The sequence below is a fragment of the Pholis gunnellus genome, assembly GCF_910591455.1.
Source record: "Pholis gunnellus genome assembly, chromosome: 17".
Classification (NCBI taxonomy): domain Eukaryota; kingdom Metazoa; phylum Chordata; class Actinopteri; order Perciformes; family Pholidae; genus Pholis; species Pholis gunnellus.
The window spans coordinates 10,613,320-10,634,120 of NC_136544.1; the positions used below are offsets into that span (position 1 = coordinate 10,613,320).

General features: G+C 45.9%; 1 protein-coding gene across 1 annotated transcript; it reads right to left on the reverse strand.

Annotated features, from left to right (window-relative positions):
- Positions 1-3,829: 3,829 nt before the first annotated feature.
- Positions 3,830-19,506, reverse strand: ppap2d (phosphatidic acid phosphatase type 2D). Its single transcript, XM_079177402.1, has 6 exons — positions 19,037-19,506; positions 8,025-8,182; positions 7,562-7,848; positions 7,367-7,424; positions 5,518-5,694; positions 3,830-5,291 (listed from the first exon to the last, which is right to left on the reverse strand). Exons 1-6 carry the CDS (start codon positions 19,242-19,244, stop codon positions 5,187-5,189), a joined length of 993 nt encoding a protein of 330 aa, XP_079033528.1. The 5' UTR covers positions 19,245-19,506; the 3' UTR covers positions 3,830-5,186.
- Between the last annotated feature and the right edge of the window lie 1,295 nt (positions 19,507-20,801).

Below are 20,801 nucleotides of genomic sequence, written 5' to 3' on the forward strand. Positions count from 1 at the left end.
CCCACTCACACACACACACACACAATAAGACCAGTGTTGTCACATTTATTACAATAAAGAGGGTAAAACGTTATGAGAGTATGATAGTGTGGCGAGTGAGAGTCTAGTGACATTATAAAGGGACGTGTTAGGGAAGCTTATGACCTCTTGAACAGTTTATAAACACAGATGTGTATACAGGTATGTGTATGCTCACACACATTTTAACGCGTAAACACGTCGATAAAAACAGATTAAACACACGCAAAGACACTAAACACACGGATGAACTTTACTCGAGACATTTCACTTGTGAGATCATCTCAAGGCTGCCGAGCTCATTTGTATACGTTGTCTGACTTCGCAAGGATCACTTGAGTACTGTGGGTTGCTTCAGTGATGAATGAGCTGTTAACATGGGCTGAGTGTCATGTCACTATTACATTACCACTAAAATGTGAATGTGTGTGTGTGTTGCGGGAGGCTTAGCTTGTTGACCTTGGAACCCATGGATCGTCCTCCCACCTCCCCGCTGCAGTCGTCACTGACACCTCACAGGTCCTAACTATTGTTTTTATTCCCATGATCTTGTTTTTGCATTCCAGTCTGCCTTCAGCAGCCTGCAGGTTATGGAATACACATGAACACACACACACACACACACACACACACACACACACACACACACACACACACACACACACACGAGACATCTCTCATCTTTCAGCCTGCACAATATAAACAAAGTGGTTTGGTATCTCTATGGACAACGTGTCTTGTCTAGGTTCTGGTAGATAAGCTTGTTTTATTGAAGAATGTTATGTCAAAGTCTAACTTGTTGTGATTCTGGACCAAATCTTTAACTGTCAGTTCTTACCTTGTGCCTGAAAATGCATTTACTTCTGGTTTGTTTTACAAGTGAGAGCTGAGGAGGAGCCGGATCATTAACCGAAAACACCTCGCGCTCACACAAAGAGAAGCTGCAGGTAGCTACGGTCACCCTACCCTAAAACATGCAACACTTAAATAAACACACCTCACATTGTGGCGCCAGGTCTTATCAGGTAACCTTTAGCCGTTGTATTGTATTTCCGTAACACCTCACCCTTGCAAAGACAAGAATATGACCTCTAAGATGGTAAATAGTGGCATATTTTCCGCCCAATTTGCTGTTTTTCATGACCGCCATGCGAGGCCAGTGAGGAAAGACCTTCAGGGAGAGGCACGGTTGCTTTTCAACAGAATATAATATGTCTCCCAATGAAATGTTCAGCCCTGAGCAGACAAAAGAAGTATTACTGTTCTTTTTAAAATGCTGACATGAAATGAGTTTCTGAGAAAAGTTTGTGCTCTCTAAATCGACGCTACTATTAATCTTGCAGCGGAGAGTAACTCTTCCACAGAGTCATTTTCATCCCTCAAATGTGACTCCCTCATTCCTGCTCCTACAACCTATTTGTAATTCACACATCTAAAAATATTTACACTTCAAAAAAGAATACGCAGCCTCAGCTGACCAGAACGGTATGTGCGGTGGAGTACATGGCTGCTGGTATTTGCCAAGTGATGCTATCCTCATCAGATAGGACAATGAAACTGTCCTCATCAGATAGTATATGGACTATCTTATCTGCAACATACCATATGTGCTGGACTGACGTGTATGTGAGGAAATGCACAAACATCACAGACCTGCACAAACAAACAACAGGCTCTCCACATTTGGCAGTGATTGTTGTCCTGCTGTCCGCCTGTAGTTCCTGTCAGCTCTTTGTGCGTCACTTTTGGGGGTTGATCTTGTTCAATGAGCCAGCGTGGCTTATAGAAACATCCTAATCCCTGGAGAGTAGAGAGAGAGAGAAGACGAGGGAAGCAAGAAGATTTATCCAACAGGAACATGCAAACTGATGCCTTTCACAGACTCCTATCAGGACACAATGTGCCCACTTGCAGTCCTAATGGCTGCTGCCAGTGTATTCACTGAGTAATTACTGTGGGAGATTTAGAAATATGCATAGCAGTTCAGGCTGGGAGAGCAAGCCTGAACTTGAGCATACTAAAGAGTACATTAATCCTTTTTAATTCTATTAAGAATTGGACCACAGCTGGATAAGAGGCCAGCAGAGTTCCAGAGACTACATCTGTAATGCTTTGGAGACCCACAGCGAAGAGCTCTCACTTGACAAAAATTCATTTGCAAGGACATTTCTTTTCCTCTTCGCAGTTGAATCAATTCACAGCCTTAAGCAGCTTTCACTTGGTCGTAAACAAAGACATTTTGGATCTTGTGAGGACCAAGAGGTATGTTTCACATCTCCATCTAAAGGGACAGTTTCATCACTTCAAACAGGGGGAAGGAGGTTCGCAAATGGAATTTGGCGGAGCTGCACATGCCTCGATGATCGTTATCAATGGGATAAAAAACCCTGTGATCCAGGTGTCCTTTCCACAGATACGCAGGTGAGCTACGTGCCAATCCGCCGCACACTTACCCGTGTGTTGATGTGGATCAGCACTCCCCAACATCCGCCCTGCTGTTTTTGCACCTGTCCAACTCCACAAAAAATATCGCAATCTTATCAGGGAAGTCCTTAAAGTTTAGTACGAGGAAGAGGCTTTAGCTCCGTTTCACAGTGAAGAGTGTGGAGAGTAATGGCTTTCACCTGTTGAGATAAGAGTTCAAATAGCCCCCTCGTTCTAAATGACCGCAGCGCGGGGCTACTGTGCCTACTGTGTGCACAGTCGCAGCAGTGTAAATAGTGAGGCCCTTCTGCACTGGACCTCAGTAATCTGGACATACAGGATGGGCCTCTGCTTGTCGACCCCAATTCATTTTCTGGTAGGGCCAAAGGGTTAGCGAGGAGGACGCCAGTCACAGTGTAAACGAGGTGTCACGTTTGACAGGGTGTGTGAGCTCAGCTCAGGGGGAGCAGCCTGACGCTCGCACGGCTCAGTCGCACACACCTAAACACGACACAATAACAAGGAGAGCGGAAGACACGGCTAGACACGAACCTGTCACACAAGCACGGGCATATATATATGCTGCTCAGGAATGACTCTTGTCTCCTTAGTTACAGTATTATGAAACAAAACGGGCCTGAAAAACCAGGATCACATTCCTTCCCACCCCGACACCCCACGCCCATCACCCTCACTCTCCCATACCAACCGTCCCATATGTTCTGCCAACTGCTCCATTACTACTTCCCGTCGTTACGGGACCAGTTTACCTGCTCGTCTGTCCCCTTTACCTCAGCATTATGCACAAACCCCTGACTGAAGCTCTCTCCCTCTCTCTCTCTCTCTCTCATTTGCCCTCTCTGTCTGATGTGGGCTGCTTTTCATTCTCTCTCAGCCTTGAAGTGGATCGGGGAGAGGGGAAAAAAAAGAAATGAAAGAAAACGCCTCAGACACCCCAACCTGTATCTGGCTTAGTATCTCCATGGTAGCGTGAGCCCCTGAAACAGCCCATTATGCTCCACTGCACCCAAAAAGGCCTGAGTGCAGGGAAGGGGCAAAGCACGGAAGAAGAGAGGAAAAAGCTGCAGTGAAAGAAACGAGGAGAGCACAGGAATGGAAGCCTCCAAACAAAAAACAAAAAAAGAGGTTAAATCACTTATCATTGCAGTGTTTACGTTTTGTTTCAGCTCAGATTTCCTTACCTCCTCACAGAGTCTGGAATCCTGTTTAAAAAGAGAAGATACGAGCTGGATGCTGACTGGCTTACAAATGGCTAAATGGTTCACTTTACCAACTCTGCTGCATGTGAGAAGCCACAACCGGGAGGAAAATAATAAGAGGACTGAAGAAGTTAAAAACATTCAACATTCATTTTATTGGTTTGGTTTTTTTGAGTACAGTGGTTATTTTTGCCTTTCTGGCATTCACAGACAAAAACAAACAAATACCAATAACTGGCAACACATAAAATATAGCTTTCTGATAATATCTGTGGCTCAGTCTAATAGTTACAACAGATACAATAGTAACTCTCCGTACCTGATTGACACAAACGTAAATACAAACACTTAATAAAAACTGTCCAAAACTGGAACTAATACTTTTGAAATTCTGTCTGGTTTATAAAATGACATGGCTATTTACATTCAATTTGAATAATTATCATTAAAAAGTAGCAAAAACAAACATAGTGTATGAGTCTTACATGAACAAAAATAAACACTGATTATTCAAACTTGTGATAAAATATATAATATTGATTATAATGAGAAGGTTCCATTATGTACGTTCAAGTGCTATTAATAAAGATGCACAGGGGGGCCGCCACGTCGGCTCTCCTGTCACAGTGGCATAAATCAAGGTGCAGCTCAGAGATTCGGGGGGGGGGGGGGGGAAAGGTCAAAGGTTACAAAATTCAGTCAAACCTCGACCTCTAAGACACAGTCAGAGTGGTTAGTACAGAAAGATGGTAGCGGTGAGGAAGAGAAAGTTACTTGGTCAGATTCCTAACCATCACTACCTTGGTTACACAAAAAGAAAGATTACATTGTTCTACAGCTCAAATACTGTTTTTTTTTTTTCTTTTCTTTGCTTACGTTCAGGTTATTGTCGGAGCGATGGAGGGCAGTCTGATCATAGCAGTGGCACAACAGAAGCCAGCGCTTGTTCCGTATCACTCGGTACAGAGCTCCCTTTACATCTGAGGACTAATGGTCTCAGTCCACAGCTGCTGGGCGGTGTTCTCCGCGGTGTTTTCTCCTTCTCTCTGTCCCCAAGAACCGTGATTGACCAGTTCTGCTTTGAAAGCTTACTAACTGCACTGACCCAAAATGCCTCCGTCACTGGCATCCAAAACTATCAACATTAGCAGCTTCTAAAAATCCTCTCGAAAAAATAGACTTTTTAAATTTATTTTTCTCATATATAAAAAAATATCTGTAATATTACTATGCAGTTCTTTTCACTGGACGGGTCAGTCAAATGTGCTTCTTGTATTTCACATGTGTGAGTGTGTGTGTGAACATTGGCTTACTGTGTGAATGTGTGTGTGTGTGTGTCAGTATGCCCCGAAAGAGCGAGCAATGTGTTAGATTGTACTCTTTAATCGTATCCTTCTCTTAGAATGGTTCCCGTTCTTAGAAACCGTCTCTCGGCTCCTCACCTGCGCTATCTGACTCTCTCCCTGACTCTCTGTAGTCCGTCTTCTCTTATCTTCCCTCTCCTGGAATGATTGCATGTGCCTGCTAACAGACAGTTTGCTGGCTGGACAGTGGACTCTCCAGGGACATGTTCGTGGGGGACAGGTCTGGACGGGCGCAGGGCTTAAACATGGAGGAGATGTAGAAGGCCTGTAGGCACAGACACAAAAACATGTCAGGGAATATACACAGACCACACACGCTGTCAATCATTCCCTGTTTATAAACAGCACGAGGGATCAGAGTGCGCAAAATGAGGGAGAGAGCCTATTGTTTGAGCTAACTCAGTCAACAGAGAGCAGACAGAAACAAATCCTGCGAAGACAGAGATAACTGTTACTGAGGACTATTTAGACAGCAGCGATTTTCCACATACCACCCAGTAGGCAGTGAGCCCTCCTTGGATGAAGCCTGTGAGGACGTCGGTGGGGTGGTGCCGGTTTTCGGAGATGCGGCTCAGGCCGGTGTAGATGGCGATCATCACTAAGAGGAACTGTATTAGTGGGCGCAGCAGCCGAGCTCCTCGCCACGACAATCGCGCCTGCAGGTAGAACTGCAAAGTAGGACAAATACCGTCATTATGTGGTTGCTGACTTTATAATTACTGCAGAAAAAAAGTGAATACAAGCATGTGGGTGCTTGGACCGATAGATTACGCCTAATAATTGAAGTTCTGTAAACGCATGGACATCCGCTCAGTCTGCTTCCCAGAGGGGAAAGAGAAGCTTGGCACGAGTCCATTAACACTATCTCAACCCCATTTCCTCCTTTTGTTCATCCTCATCTCTTGCCTCAGCGCCGCTGTATAGAATGGATGTTTGTGTCTGAAAAAAATGGGGTCACGGGGCGAGCTCGATGCAGATGCAGGGCTCGCTTTATGAGGAGGCTTGGAGGTCTGTCTGGACCCGTCAACCACTGGGGGAGCATGTGGCCTACATTCCTGCGGTGAGGCCGACTGTAACCGGGTCCTTCTCTCTCTCTCTCTCTCTCTCTCGCTCCTATACCAAATGAGAGCAGGTGTCACTGTTCCTGCCTTAAACACTAGCAGCTGGCCACGGTCCGGGTGGCATGTAGCTACAGGTTTCACACAATCTCTCCAGGTTGTCTACAGTCTGCTAGAAACAAACTTGCATGCGAGGCTGTGTGTTTGTACCTGCAGTGTGTGTGTGTGTGTGTGCGTGTGTGTGGAGAAACAACGGAGTGAGATGTGGAGAGGAACAGGAGGAACAGGGCTAACGAACACCGAGGCCCTCGTTTTTTCTCACACCACTTCAGTACCCTTTCATTCCTCTTATTCAGTCTCTTACTCATCCTTGTTTGTCTCTTTGTGGTTGGAAAGGAGCTGCTTTTCATTTGGACTTCTATAGTACACAAATGCAAATAGGAGAGGCAGTGATTTTATTTTGATCCTCTTTGAATTTTGCACGGCAACATCCTCCCTTCATTTAGTTAATTGTAGCTATACGCAACACAATGTTTCATGTATTACTATAATTTCAGGGTTAATGAGGGGGACTACATGAGGAATGTGGACATTTCATGGTTAATAATGTGCTTTTGTCTCCATCTAACTGTCGTTTCTCTCCCACAGTGCGCCCATGACTACTGGGCAGTGCAGTGTGAGAGAAAGATGAAGAGATGGGGGGGGGGGTTTAGAGGGTGTCTCTTACTGAAAGAAGCCTGTCGATCTCTCAGCAGGCATATTCAGCCTTCCACCCCCCTCCTCTAAATGAGACCCACAACAAGGCCTCCTCTGTCTGCGCAACCTCTTCATCTATTCATGTTCCCTGTGGAAAAACATTCTCCCTTATTCTCTAACTCGAACCCCCCCCCCCCCCTCCTCTCTGTCTCTCTCCTCCTCTCTGTCTCTCCAGCTCTTTCAGCTTGGAGCAGAATGCCTTTGGGGAATTGCTGCTCTCAAAGATCTCCTCCGTCACGATCAGGAAGTGTGAATATATTTAACAGCACATGTGTTTGTGCATGTTTAATTAGCTTATCTAGTTGATAGTTGCACACAGTGTTCCTGGCCGCTAGGGATTGGTGTTGTCTCTCGTAAGTGAAATGAAACTGACAGTTGTAATATTCCCTCAACATTGTAAACACAGTACCAAATACTGTAATTACACAACACAAGTTCAGGTGAATGTGAAGCAAACATTCCATATGTGTATCGTGTGTGTGTGTGCGTGTGTGTGTGTGTGTATTTAAAAGCCAATGTGACTTACTGCCAAGTAGAGCATGGTGTACATTGCAAAGGAAGCATGGCCGGAAAAAAAAGACTTCCTGAAAGAGAAAGATCAATAAAAGATGCTGAAGGTTACACATTAACTGCATGACTCGAGCTAATGTATACCCCGCCCTTAGTCAACAAACCAAAATCAGTCCAGAGCATAAACATGCACGCACACACACACACGCACCTTGCTTCCTCCACCATCTTCACATTAGGCTGCGGGCAGGTGACCGTGGCCACGTAGCTGCCCGGAGTGCAGTTGATGGACGCATAATTGATGTTACAGACATCGAGGAAGTTGGGTCGCAGGCGCCCCACACTTAGCTTGGCCATATTGGTGAGGGACTGACCCACACAGCAACCAAACAGGAAGCTTCCCAGCTCCTTGTAGAGACACGACACGTAGCAGTTTCGGACAAAGGCCCGCGAGTGAGCGCCTCGATAACGCACCCGGTAGCATTCGCCCAGAGCGATCTGAGAAGGAAGTAAGACAAGAGAATCTGATTAACATAAGTCAAACAGCAGAGCTGTACAAATGCTGGAACGGTATTTTTGTTTTAGTCTTAAAGCAAACACATGCTCCATTACACAATACATAGATGACAACTTGAACTCACTGCGTCAATACTTAACGGCTATTACTGTCTTACCGTTAGACCAGTGATGGCTATGCCACCAGCGATGAGCAGGACGTCAGGGACGGCCTCTTTGGGGTCGACGGGATAGGTGATGCTGGGGTCTCCACAGAAGAAGCCTCGGTCGTACGGAGTCACTGCCTTCAACTCGCATGCAAAGAATGGGATGGAGGCTGATGAGATGTTGGGGGAGAAAGAAAACGATGGCTTGATGAATGCGCGTGAGCATGTGGTCTGTGCAGCAACGATCACGGAGATAGCCGGTGCAGACGGCCAACATAAAAGGTGGCCTCAAAGGAGCATCGGGGGAGCAGCTTTAAAGAACATCAGTCATCTGGTGACATGATTTCCAGATTCCCAGGGGTTGAAGCATTCCTCGAATAGCTGCTTCCATCAGTGGAGCAGGGAGACGGAGAGATGACAGAGACAGACAGACGAGGAGATGGGCATGACAGTGGAGAATTAAGATGAGGAAGGAGGAAGAAGATAAGAGGGAAAGTTCAGTGTGCCAAAAAAGGACAATAAACCCACTGTAGGAACAGCTCGGTATTTTTTTCTTTGTAACAATGACGGTGTGTTTCTTCGACCTTTCAGTTCAATCCGTTTAATATTACATTAACAATTGTCCCGCAAATGTGTTGGCTACGTTTCCTGGCTGGTCACTAATTAAAAGAGCTCAGTTTCAGGTGAAAGTGGGTCAAGGTCTGACACGCTTAAGCAAACAAACCTCACAGCCTGATGGGGAAAGTCCACTGAGTAAAAGTTGTGCAAAAACTGCAAAACGGGAAACCGCGTGTTTCCCAGAAATGGGAGACCACATAGCATCACAGCTTTTATTCGGTGTTATGATAGCCCTGTAACAGCCTGCTCAGTTGCTCCGTGCCATTTCTATCCCATGTCCCCTCGTCACCCCATGGAATGCAGAGAGAACATGGGACTAATCATTAACCTCTGTGCCTCTTCCTGTCCTCCCAGGCCTGCTGGTTGGCTGGAACGCAACCCAGGCCAAAAAAACACTGCTCCTGCCAGGGAATCTCTCCGACTACGTGACTGTGTAGTGCACTGGATACACACTCAAAGTCAAGCAGAAGGGACAGCACACAAACACAAAGAATGGCACGCAAACTAATCTTGAAGCACAGTAAATCAACAATTATTGACTCACAAAAAACAGGGCATGAACATCACTATGGCCAGTTTAAGATTTCTCCACATCAACTTTGTTTTAGTTTTATTAATGAACTTGTTAACCCTTTATCAGTTAAAGGGTTAACATAAAGGGTTAACAAGGGTTAACAAGGAAATAATCTATAGGTTTGAGGCTATCTGCGCAGAAAACACATGAGGAGGCAACTGTTATCAGCTGTGTGCTCATTAAGAATGTTATACTGGAGTCAAAAGTATGTTAGTGACCTCCGTAGTCAAAGTCAAGCTGCCCTAGCAGAAAGACAAAACACTGATACAAGCCAGCTCACGTACATGTAATTCAAGGGGAGCCTTAATAAAATAAGTGAGTTTATTGGGGATATCATCTCATGCAATCCATTAAAATAACCCTGCTATTCATGTTGTAGTCAAATCCTAGATTGTAGATTGTTTGTTATACAAAAAGATGTTCTTAATGTACATTGCATATCTGTTTATATTAGCTAAGATTGGAGTATTCAATAAATACTTTGGGGAAGTGTTTTTTTTCAAAGTTAATTTAGAATAGTGAATGTCCTGAATGAGAGTTTCCTGGTTCTTTTCTTGCCCCCCCCCCCTTGCAAAACACTGCCCTCAGGTCTCCTAATCTAATCGTAATCCTCTTATCTGTGTGTATCATACCTTGGTGGAGACCTGCAGAGATGTGGTCTGGTTCATCTCTGGTTCAAATTGAGTGGGTATGGATTTTTTTGTTCCATTTGGGTATAATATAATACACATTACATTTCAAATAGGTTGCCCCTGAAAAAACAGTCGAGAAAGAGAGAAGTGCGGACCGAGGTGCGGACCGGAGCAGCAGAAGGTGGAAACGCAAAGAAGAAAGAAAGGAAACAGGTAACATCTCCTCATATGGAGAGAAAGAAATGTGTGTGAGCTGATGAGTAAAGCAAAGACAGTTTGTTGTGCTAAAAAGTGGGCAATGCAGCTATTAATGTAGGGATGACATGGCTTTAAAAGCCATATATACACATGCTGCCTTTTCTCATGAAGTTTGTTTTTGGATCGTATTTCTGGGTGTTGTCGGTGTTTCTCAAACGTTCCACTTACAGCATTTGACATTTATTCTGCCAATAATGAACCGCTTTGGCTGTAACACGGTGAATTTTGTGGCAAATATTGCTTTCCATACCACCCATTAACAGGCTCTCTCTGTGTCCTCATCCGATTCCTCAATACGGACAGTGCTCTCTCAATAATCAATATTGAGCTGCACCGACAGCGATGTAATGGACGGATTCTCCATTAAGGGCCAAACACGCTGCGGTTACAGTCGGAACATGGACTTTTTAAGGGATCATTTTCAACACATATGGATGTCTAATGGGATCCATGAAGTGCTGTGCCAGATAGCAGCATATTTTATGACCTCAGACCCGCCAGTGCTGATGGCTTGTGTCGTTTTCCCATTATTGCACGAAGTCCACGGACAGACTCAGAACTAATGGCCGTGAACCGAAAGATCACTCCACTGTGGCAAAGATGTGTGCAAAGCTTCTCAATAAAATAAATCCACTCAACCCGTGTCACAAACTCTCAGTGCCGTACAATAAATAAAACACAAAGCGACGACGATAGAAACCACATGCACAAACACTCAGTATCCGCACAATCCTGTACAAATTACAAGCTCCTGTGTCACAGTCAACCGTATCTGCTTTACAACTACACTAAAACAGTTTTCACAACAAGACATGAAAACACTCCACAGAGGCCCTCACATCATCTGTCAGGCAGCTGTGAGCAAACCTTAGCACCTGGTCAATACATGCTCAAAAGAGAGGCAGGCCAGGAAGGCCTGCGAGGGGACCCGAAAGGAGGCGGAGGAGCGGGTCGGCTCACACAGCCGGGCCAAAATGTGCTGCTCGCTGGGCCTGACACTCAGCGCAGGAATGCTTTCAAATAGTCAAAAGGGGACAGAAAGAAAGAAGGGGGAAAGACGAGAAAGAGGGAGGGAGGAGAAGAGGAGGAATGAGAGCCGAGGGGATATGTGCCTCAACTCTGAGAAACTCTTCTGGTTCTAATTTACACATCTATGACCACAGCCCAGAATGAGCTCACTGTGAGAGGAGAACAACAACAACCAAAAGCAAGAAGTTGAAGAAAAGAAACCTATGGAGAAAGTGATTGAAGACGATTATTCATCATGTCGCTCGATCTAGGCTGAAATGCATGGCCAGGAGGCTCGAAAAATGGACACATTTTGGGGGTGAGAGAAAACTGGGGAGAGATGGAGCCAAGAGAGATGCGGCAGGGCTTTCTCTACAGAGAACAGCAGACGGAGGCGATTAGTGGTGGTTCTGGAATGTGAGGGTCAGAGATCTGGGCTCTGCTGGGACCCGCTCTGTAAACACGACCCCACGTCAACCAGCAGAATATCCACAACACACACACACACACACACACACACACATAAAAACCACACTGGGATGCAAACAAACCAAATCCACAACCACACAGACTAACAGACAACCAAACAAACCACCAAAAAACCCACCAGCACCGAGAAGGAAAAAACCGAGCAATCCTAAATGCATTGAGACAAACTGGCTCATTATCACAGACCTAAATGAGTTGGGGATGCTGCTGCTGTCAGACAAACAGCCTGTGCATCCTCATAGATTAGCATGACACTCAGCCTGAAGCTATATCTAAGCCACAGTAATGATCGTACCGCTTCATCACATCCAATAATGTTTGACTGTGCGGGCGCTCGTTCTATTTGCCCTTTGATAGAACTGGAGGACAGACAATTAGTGAGTAACCTGTCAACACAGGTCCATTTGGCCTGCAGGTTTAGGACCAGGCTGAGCCTGGGCTGCAGCCCAGCTTGCTACAGCCCCCTTCAGGGGTGGTCCACCCTCGCTGGGCCCCTCAACAGCTTGCATGTGCCAAACGTTTCCCAGCTAAATTTTAAGCTGCTTGTTTACCTACAAGTCAAAATAAAATAGTAAGCTGGTGAACTGAACCCTGCAGTGTCGTAATTGGAATCTTTGCGAGCGTGATAATCCCCGGTAACGGCATTACAAGAAGCAGCGTGACGGCCTTCCTAACATGCTCATAAATAGCAGTCTCCAGTTGGGCCGGGTGGGCTTGTACAATTATTTGTGCAATAATGACTTAAACTGCATAAAGCTGTCGCCACATGAGCCAGCCTTGATCTGTTCTTTCATCTAATCAGTTGGAGTCGGGTACTTTAAGGGCAAAGCTGCGTCTTTTAAGTTTCACCTGATATATAAAAAGAAAAGTCTTTGTTTGAAGAGGAAGTCCGATTAGGGACTTTATGCACCATCACACACGCTGGAGCACACAAAAGAACAAAGGGAGACACACACACACGCACGGACAGACTGTTCTATTCTCAGGCAGGTAACACTTGAACAGGAGGTGATGTCATCCGCACCAAGGCTGCGGTTATGATTGGCAGCCATAAACTGCCACAAATCAAAGTGTTGTGCGCGTATCACCTAGGAGGTGGTTCTTCCTGTTCATCCGTGGTGGCCAATCCAGGTAGGAGAGGTGGGATAAGGGCGAGTGTCATTATGAATCCCACTGCATTTCTTGGCAAGACCCGCCCTGCATAGCTGAGGCAGAGGCGACGATTGATTGAGGTTAGGCATTGACCTCGAGTGGTTAGGGTCAGGATAGCCCGTGGGACAGGGCATAAGACCCGCAGGTTACCGATACCTCGGTAAACACGGCCAATCCTAGAGCCTGAATGCTTCACAGGGCGTGTCTTACGAAGAAACGCAGTGGGATTCATCATAACGCTTGGCTCCCCCTGCACACACACACACATTTTCCTTTTTTCCATAATTAGCTGGATTGTTCTGAGGGACTCATCTGTTTTGTCTGCCCCGATGGCAGCACAAAGATCAGCGAAGTAATCGGCGAAGAACAAAGAGGGACTGAGGAGCCCCGACAGTCTTGGATCTTTGTTAACCATCTGCTGTCACCAGCATCTCCTGCTGCTGGACTCCGTGCAACCTCTTTAAGTAGACACCCACGGCTTCATTTATCGTGGCACATTTGATGTGCAAAGTCAAAAAAAGAAATGTGCGTGAACTAAAAGAAATGTTTCTACCAACTGCCTTTCGTGTTGCTTCACCTTCCACCAGGAGAGCTCTAGCGTGCCCCTCTCTCTCTCTGTTACTGTTACAGCTGGCCAGTGGAGACATGCTTCCCACAGCTGCTTCTGTTCTCTCCACACTTCACTGACCCGCTTCCTGGAGCCCGGCTCTGGAGTTCAGGGCAAGAGTGGTGAGGTCTGAAGTGGGCTGTCTGTCTGCCTGTCTGAATCAGCAGGAACATAAAAGGACCCGCCACTCTGGTATGTACCTGGGACGCTTTAAAAAAGGAGCTCTCTGGTGTTTTATTTTGCGGTGTGAAGGTTAGGGTGTGCGTAGTAGAGAGACGAGGGGCTGGCAGTCTGCAATGTGAGAACGACACAGGGCTGTGGTCGAGACTGCAGGGGAGGTATTTGGCACGACGCAGCCTGATTGTGGTAGCTCTGTATGAATGGCAAGAGTCAAGGGCTGTTTTGTCAGCGTGTTTTGGTTTGGGGGGGGGGGGGACATGCAGCTGGAACAACTTCAGAGGGACGCTTGAGAGAATGAAGGAAGGGAAGGCTCCAGCAGGTGAAATGTGACACAATGATAAAATGGTGCTGATGATGGGTAACAATGCCGTGGCGCCAAGAGGGGGCTGTCTCCTTATAGGGGGGTAAAGACAGAAGAGCACGAGTCATTAGTTCAGACCGACTGAAAGGCGAAGCAACAGGCTGTATTCGGATTCAGCTAGATACTTCGATGGGGAGCCTCTGCAAACAAAATCCATTCTAGCTAATGAGCACTGAGGTTAAGAGCACTATGCACATCTTTGTTCACTCATTACGGCTAATACCTATGGACCACCGTGAGCACTTACGAAACCGCCATCGAGGAGAAGATTGCAGCTGCCTCGTTAAAAGCACATTTGAAGCTATTTGCTGTCTGAACCGTCGATCCTTCTCAGCGCTACTTCCTCACTATGGGACATAAACAGACAGCTGCGGAAAAGGTCCCTCAGGCGCCCCTGGGTCTGACCTCTGACCCCTACTGTAGATCTCCTACCCCTTCTAAGCCCTCACTCTACTCTCCCACCCCGGGGCTGTTCACTCATTCGGGCCCTTACTTGCCCCTCAGCCTTCAGGCAACTGAGACATTTCTAAGGCCTGAGCAGGCTCTGGTGAGCTAATGGAGGAAAGGTGGACGTATTGACAGCAGAGTCCATGTGCCCATATAGTCTGTCTCAGGGAGGGTGCAGCTAATGGATTCCTGAACCTCTGCAGCGCTGTCAAATGGGGAAGAGGTGCACTTGTACACTAACGAGAGAGAGAGGTAGAGAGAGAGAGAGAAATCACTTTTTCCACCGACTAATGATTTGACTGAGCCATCTTTAATGGCTCTCCATCTGTCCGTCGCAGAGTGACGCCAGTGTGTTCCATAACTTCAGAGCGTGTTTGATCAGGGCGCTAAGACGCTCAGCAAAACAGGACCGGCAAATTTGTCAACAAACAGTGCGCACATGGCAGCTGTAGTAGGGTGTCCGCGTAAAGCATCCGCGATGACGCATACACACAAATACCAACGCACCCGCACTTTCACTCATAAGCACGCACACACGCATCAATACACACACACACACACACACACACACACACACAGGAGACAATTTAATATTCCTGGCCCTGTACACACACCGACATGCTGTGACGCGTTGGCCTCTTGCTGTCTCACTCACTTGGCAGCTTTCTCTGCCAAAAGAACAGAGGCAGGAATTATAAAACCGCCGCCCGCCCAAAACACACACACGCAGACGTAAAACACACACACACACACCTCGCTGCATTGCTGGAACACCTTCAGTCTCAAAATAGTTTGTCTGAAGAAAGGAGGAGAAAGGGAGACGCAGGCAAAAGAAAAATGAAAAAGAAGAGATAAGCTGAGAGGAGGGAGCCTTTTCCGAGTTCTGATCACTTGGGTAGATACCGTCCTTCCCTTGCTGGCATGCTGCTTCACGTCTTGAACAAAAATATACACTTAACAATGATTAACTGATTCCAGTTTTCACTTTCTATCTGATCCAAAAGCTAGTTCTGTTTTTACGACTGAATTTTATCATTTTCTTGTTTTAAAACAGTTTATTAACATTTTTTTTTCCGCCCCTTTTTGTATTATTCTAACCCGGCCTAACATCTTGTGCATATCAAGAGTGAAACAATTTTACAATTAACCTCCACAAGAAGGTCATGCCTAGCGGCAACCATAATGTCTTAACCACTAAGCTGTATAAGCTAACGGTGGGTTTTCAGGTGCCACTTCCAATCATTTACCAATTACTCTCAACGGAGGCAATAACTGGCTTTATTGGAGGTGATGACAGAGCAAGGGCCACCTGTGCAGGAGGGAAACAGCAGTGCAGGCTGGGAGGCCTGTCCCTGCATGCTTTCCAGATATGACAAACACCCGACACCTCCTGACCTCTGGGTGGCTGGACGCTAGATCTTGGATGCAGCCACGGGGCGCGGACAGGTCTGTCAAACCCCGCCAGTCCCACCAGGAATGCTTGCACACACTTAGGACACACAAGCAAACACTTGCACTCTGCAGCTTGCGTGGAAGATACTGACACTGAGCTGAACCAGAGCGATCCATCTCGGTGCAGCATCCGTCATGATGCGTGTCAGAGAGCAGCGCCATAAACAACGCTGGAGAACAACAATGCCAGACAAGCGTTGAGTAAGAGTCTGATCGGGTAACCTGAGTCAAAGCCTCAGTTAGCGTCATCGATATCCCAGCATTCCACAGCAGACACATTAGAGTTTATTCACAATGCAGCGCTGCACTAACTTTATGCCGCCGCTTTAAAATGTGAAGTAAACACTGGAACACACGGAGAGGCTGTGAAAACCTCAGATGACAGTGGAATCCCTCTTCAGCTGATAGCATAATGAGCAGGCTTCAGGGTGAAATTCCACAGTTACAGTAGTGAATGAGCCCCTTTAACAGGAGGAATAATGCCGGCGGGTCAACTGTCTGCGGGAATCTGATGATGGCATTTTTAAGGGAAAAGTGGGTTAGTCAGAGATAAGCGGGTTTAGCTAAATAAAGGGCTCAATTCATCTCCTCTAAGTGATGGCATTCACCGCCGAATGCCCACAGATGAGTCAAGGTCAGGCTTCAACAGATAACTGACACGGCGGTTAACAGAGCAGAGACGGGCAGGATGCAGCCAGACATCTGTAAGTAATCTCATCAATCATTAGATCTCCCAGTAACAAGGACGGGTGTGTTAATGCATTATACTGTGCTGTATCATTAAATATTAGGCTCTCATTTCAGTGCAAACAATTCACCACACGTGATGATTAACTGGAAGTCTATTGATCTGAGCTGATAACTCCTTTTCACAGTTTATTGCGCTTGATAAAACTTGCAAAGCACTCTTTCTGTCTTATCTTCTTTTCCAATCAACATTACACCTTTTATAATGTTGAAAAGCATAGCATGAAAATGGAAACGCATCCACCAATCAAATCAAGCCAGAACTTTTGAGGTTGCAAGAAGGTGAATTCCTTTTAACCTTAGTCACTAGACTAAGTGACTCTCTAAATCTTCTCAGCTGCGAGCAGCTGGAGGCTCAGTGACTCAGTGTCAGTGTTGTAATCTAGTCAGAGGGGGGGATAGGAGGAATCGGGGCACGCAGTTTTTTCGGGAGAAAAGCAAGTGGCGTGCTCTGCGAGGAGAACTGAGAAAGACCATTTCCTCTGCGGTGCTGACTGATGCCGGGTCGCTCTAGCCACTTCCTAAACACGAAACAAAGCTGCTGAGAAGAGTGGTGAGTGAACAGCTATAATAGCATACCTGCAGGGGTTAAAAACAACGGACTGCCTCGCGCTTGTCGTTGTTTGCCTGCTGCCGTGCTTCCTCTGCTTTAACTGCCAACGAGGCTGAGACCTGTCAGTCTGCCTGGACAGGTTCCACCTCTCCCGTATTTACACTCAGTCCGAATAACCACTCACACGACAAACACTGGTGATCCCTTCCCTATCAGAGTCATGTGAGATGACGACCTCAAACCGACGAAATGATACAACCTCGCGCATCAGCGAACATCGCAGGCCAGTACAGCAGGTAGTAGCCTACAACCTCGGGCAGGCTTTCCCCCACTAGACTCCATGGAGGAGGAAAGTCACGCTTTTACCTTTGAGTCCCTGAAAGAGTCCAGTACAATTATGGGGTTCTGGTATTCCAATGGAGTATTACCATTTTGTTCCCACATTATTTAAGAGAGAAATATTGTTCCTGTTCCTCCAAAACATTGTTCTGATACACATGAAATCCTCTTATAATAAGAGTCTGTAGTTTGAACTTCTAAACACGTGAATTAGTTCTGCCAAGCACAACATGAACAAAACTACCGTGCATCAATAATATGCTGCCTGCATGTTAGTGACATTTAAGCTCAACTTTATGAACTTGTGAATGCGGTGTTGTGAATTATTTTTGTCTTGCCACATTTGTGAGACTTGTTCTGCTGAAGATAAGTTCAACCTCGCTGTTACAGTAATGTATTAACTATGAGGGCGCAATGAGGGGATGTGTAATTGTGATCATATCAAGTCTCAACCCAAACTGTGGTAATCCAAACTATACATAATGGATATTATGCTGCTCTATATTGATTCAAACCGTGATACAGTTTGACCAAATCTTATCACAGCGAGGCCTCGGCATGTGACCGAGTTTGCTGATTATGATCAACTTGAAAGTGATTGCTCATCTATATATTGTTTAAAGTGAAAATAGTACATTTTCAAGCTTGTTTTCCTCCATGTTATGTTAAAAAACCTTTAGGTTTGGGATTCTGATTATACAGAATATGAAAAAATAGTCAAATTGTGATAGAAAATAGTCTTTAGTTTCACCATTTTATAAATAGACAGCTAATGTAAAAGCAAAGAAACATTTCATTGATTACTTCATGAACAAAACCTAGCTTTTCAAATCCCCTGTCAAGTAGATTCCATTAGTAAAATGTTATTATGGAGAACCACTCCTTTATTATGGTTATGCCAGTCGCCTCCGAGCTTATCTCCCCATGTTGTTACTGAGGTTTCTAAATCTCTTTGTGAAAACTGGTGGTTCATTTTATTGAATCATAAGCCTGTAAAACCTTCATCATGTGTGGCTGCAGTCAGGCCTGATGCTGCAGTTAAGAGAGGCCAAAGAGCTCAGTGGACGGAGGCAATTTTGGGCACGGGAACACAAGCATGTTTTTTATCCCAATTCCCACGTCCTTCTCCCGGGAACCTTGGGAGTTACCATGAGAACAGATGAATTCCCGGGAAAACTGCTCCTGCCAGCTGAGACCCCCCCCCCCCCCCTCCCTCCCCTCCCCTCCCCTCTCCTCCCACCCGCCCGAGCTGGAACTTTTCAGCCCGTTTGAACGGTTTCCATTTGACTTCTGGAAAAATATGCTTCTGCGGGTTAACTTGTACAACTCCCCATGCGATGCGTTTCCCCTCCCGGAAGCCAACTTAGTTTAACCTCCAAAGGCTTGATGTGATCGCGTGTTGACACACACACGCGCGTGCAATCAACAGACCAACATGACATAAGTGTGTGTGTGTGGGGGTCCTTTGCAAACATGCTTATTGTACATGCAAAACTTCAAAACGGCAAGTGATGAAGTGTTCTTCAGTGCATTCGCCCCGTAATAACACCAACAGCTGTAGATTATAACCGTGGATTTAAAAAAGACGTGAATGCACATGTTCTTACCGACAATAAGGCATAATAGATCCAGACCGACAAGCATCTTGCTCTTGGTGCAAAACGAGCTCTCCTCCTCGGACCCGGAGTGGAAGTGCTTCCCACCGCCGTTCTCCATTCCGTCCCCGGCCCCTCCACCGTCCGCTAACCGCAGCTGGAGCTCCGCGTCCCGGGGCAGCGTGTTGCTGTGTGTACCGGTGGAGTTGAACTTCTGCATGTCTTTAGCTCAACAAAAAAAAAAAAAAGTTAATGACAACTTGTTTAAAAATAAAGTTACTGCAATTGGGTCCGTCTTCTCGAGTGATGGTGATTCCCAAAACGTTTCAGTCCGTCCGTCGTCGGCGCAACCAATCCATGTCAACGACAGTTTGACAGCAGCAGACTAGTTAACCAACCGACCGACCGCGAGTTGAGGCAACACGTTTGTCATCAACAAGCAAGAGCGTGCAGAGGGAGGGGGGGGGGGTGGACGGGGGGACGGACGGACGGAGGCTAATTGGAAATAAAAGGCAGCAGCAGATATCCGAGTGAACTTCAACTCAGTTCCACAAACTTGTCCTGAGTGGAAGCGTGCTGTAGGCTACTCTCACGCCGTCCCGACCTGCAGTCACGTTGATGTCAAACACACATGAATGAAAAAGCACGTTTGGGTTCAAACTTTCAAAATAAAGTGCTCTCTTGTTGAACGCTAGCCTCGCCGTGCTTCGAGTGGAGCGGAAACATTATTTTTAGTTGAAAAATGTCGTATCATTTCCGGTGTTGCTCAGTGTGACTTGACGCAGCTTCTGTCAGCGGTAAAAAAAGAAAAGAAAAAAGAAAGCAAAGCGATCAGAATCAATGCGTAACGATGGAGCTCACTGCAACATGTTCGATCCCGTTGACCTGACAGCTGTGTGACGGTGGTTCCGATGTGCCCCTATCCTTATAAACTGTCCCACCCACGCGAGGACACGTCCCAAACTACAGCTCCTGTCTCCAGATTAACAACGCAGATTTAATGATATTTTGGTTTGGTTTGCACAACACCAGAACAATAGTAATCAACACTTTTTTTTTTCAACAGGCTAGTCCGCCTGATATCGATATCTAATGTTATGAATTGATGTGGTGGTGGTGGTGACATTGTGGCTCAGCTCCATAGAAAAAGTCATGAAATCCTATCGATTGCACCATCTTTGCCCTCACACATGCAAGACTGCCTGGCAATTACATTTTCCCATAATATTGACTGTTGCTGTTTGACTGTCTGCCAATACACTAGATAAATACAGGCTATAGACAGACAAGAACACTCTGAACACAGACTCTCACCGGGAAGCTTATTTTAAATTCATGAAACCTTATGAAATGCCATAAATTAAATTTCTTTAATCAATCAGTCAGCTGAATATGCCATTTTATTCCTCGGTGATTTACTTCTGGGTGTATTTGGAAGATCAGATCACAGATATCCAGCTTTAAACCAACTTAAGTCCTGGTTGGTGTCGGCAGCCTAATGCCTTGCTCACTGTGTGGAAGAGGTTTCCTGCCACCTGGTGTGGAGCAGCTGCTTAAACTTCTGAAAGGTTTCTCAGCATTTTGAAACTCTGTCTGTTTGTTGTTTGCCACACATAAGTTAGTGCTGTAACTAACAACTATTTTCATTTTGGTTTATAAAATGGCAGAAGACAAGAACATTTTTTTTTAAATATTTATCAGTTTCTGAGTTACATTTGACGCATTTTCCCAAAATGAAGAATGATGAATGTTTCTGCCATTATGAGGATAATTGGGC

Excerpts from the sequence above, each read along its gene's own strand:
- ppap2d (XM_079177402.1), bottom strand. The coding sequence starts at position 19,244 with ATGCAGAAGTTCAACTCCACCGGTACACACAGCAACACGCTGCCCCGG. Across the intron at positions 8,183-19,036 it reads TCTATTATGCCTTATTGTCG|CCTCCATCCCATTCTTTGCA; the intron begins GTAAGAACATGT and ends ACATCTCATCAG. Across the intron at positions 5,695-7,366 it reads ACACCATGCTCTACTTGGCA|TTCTACCTGCAGGCGCGATT; the intron begins GTAAGTCACATT and ends CCTACTTTGCAG.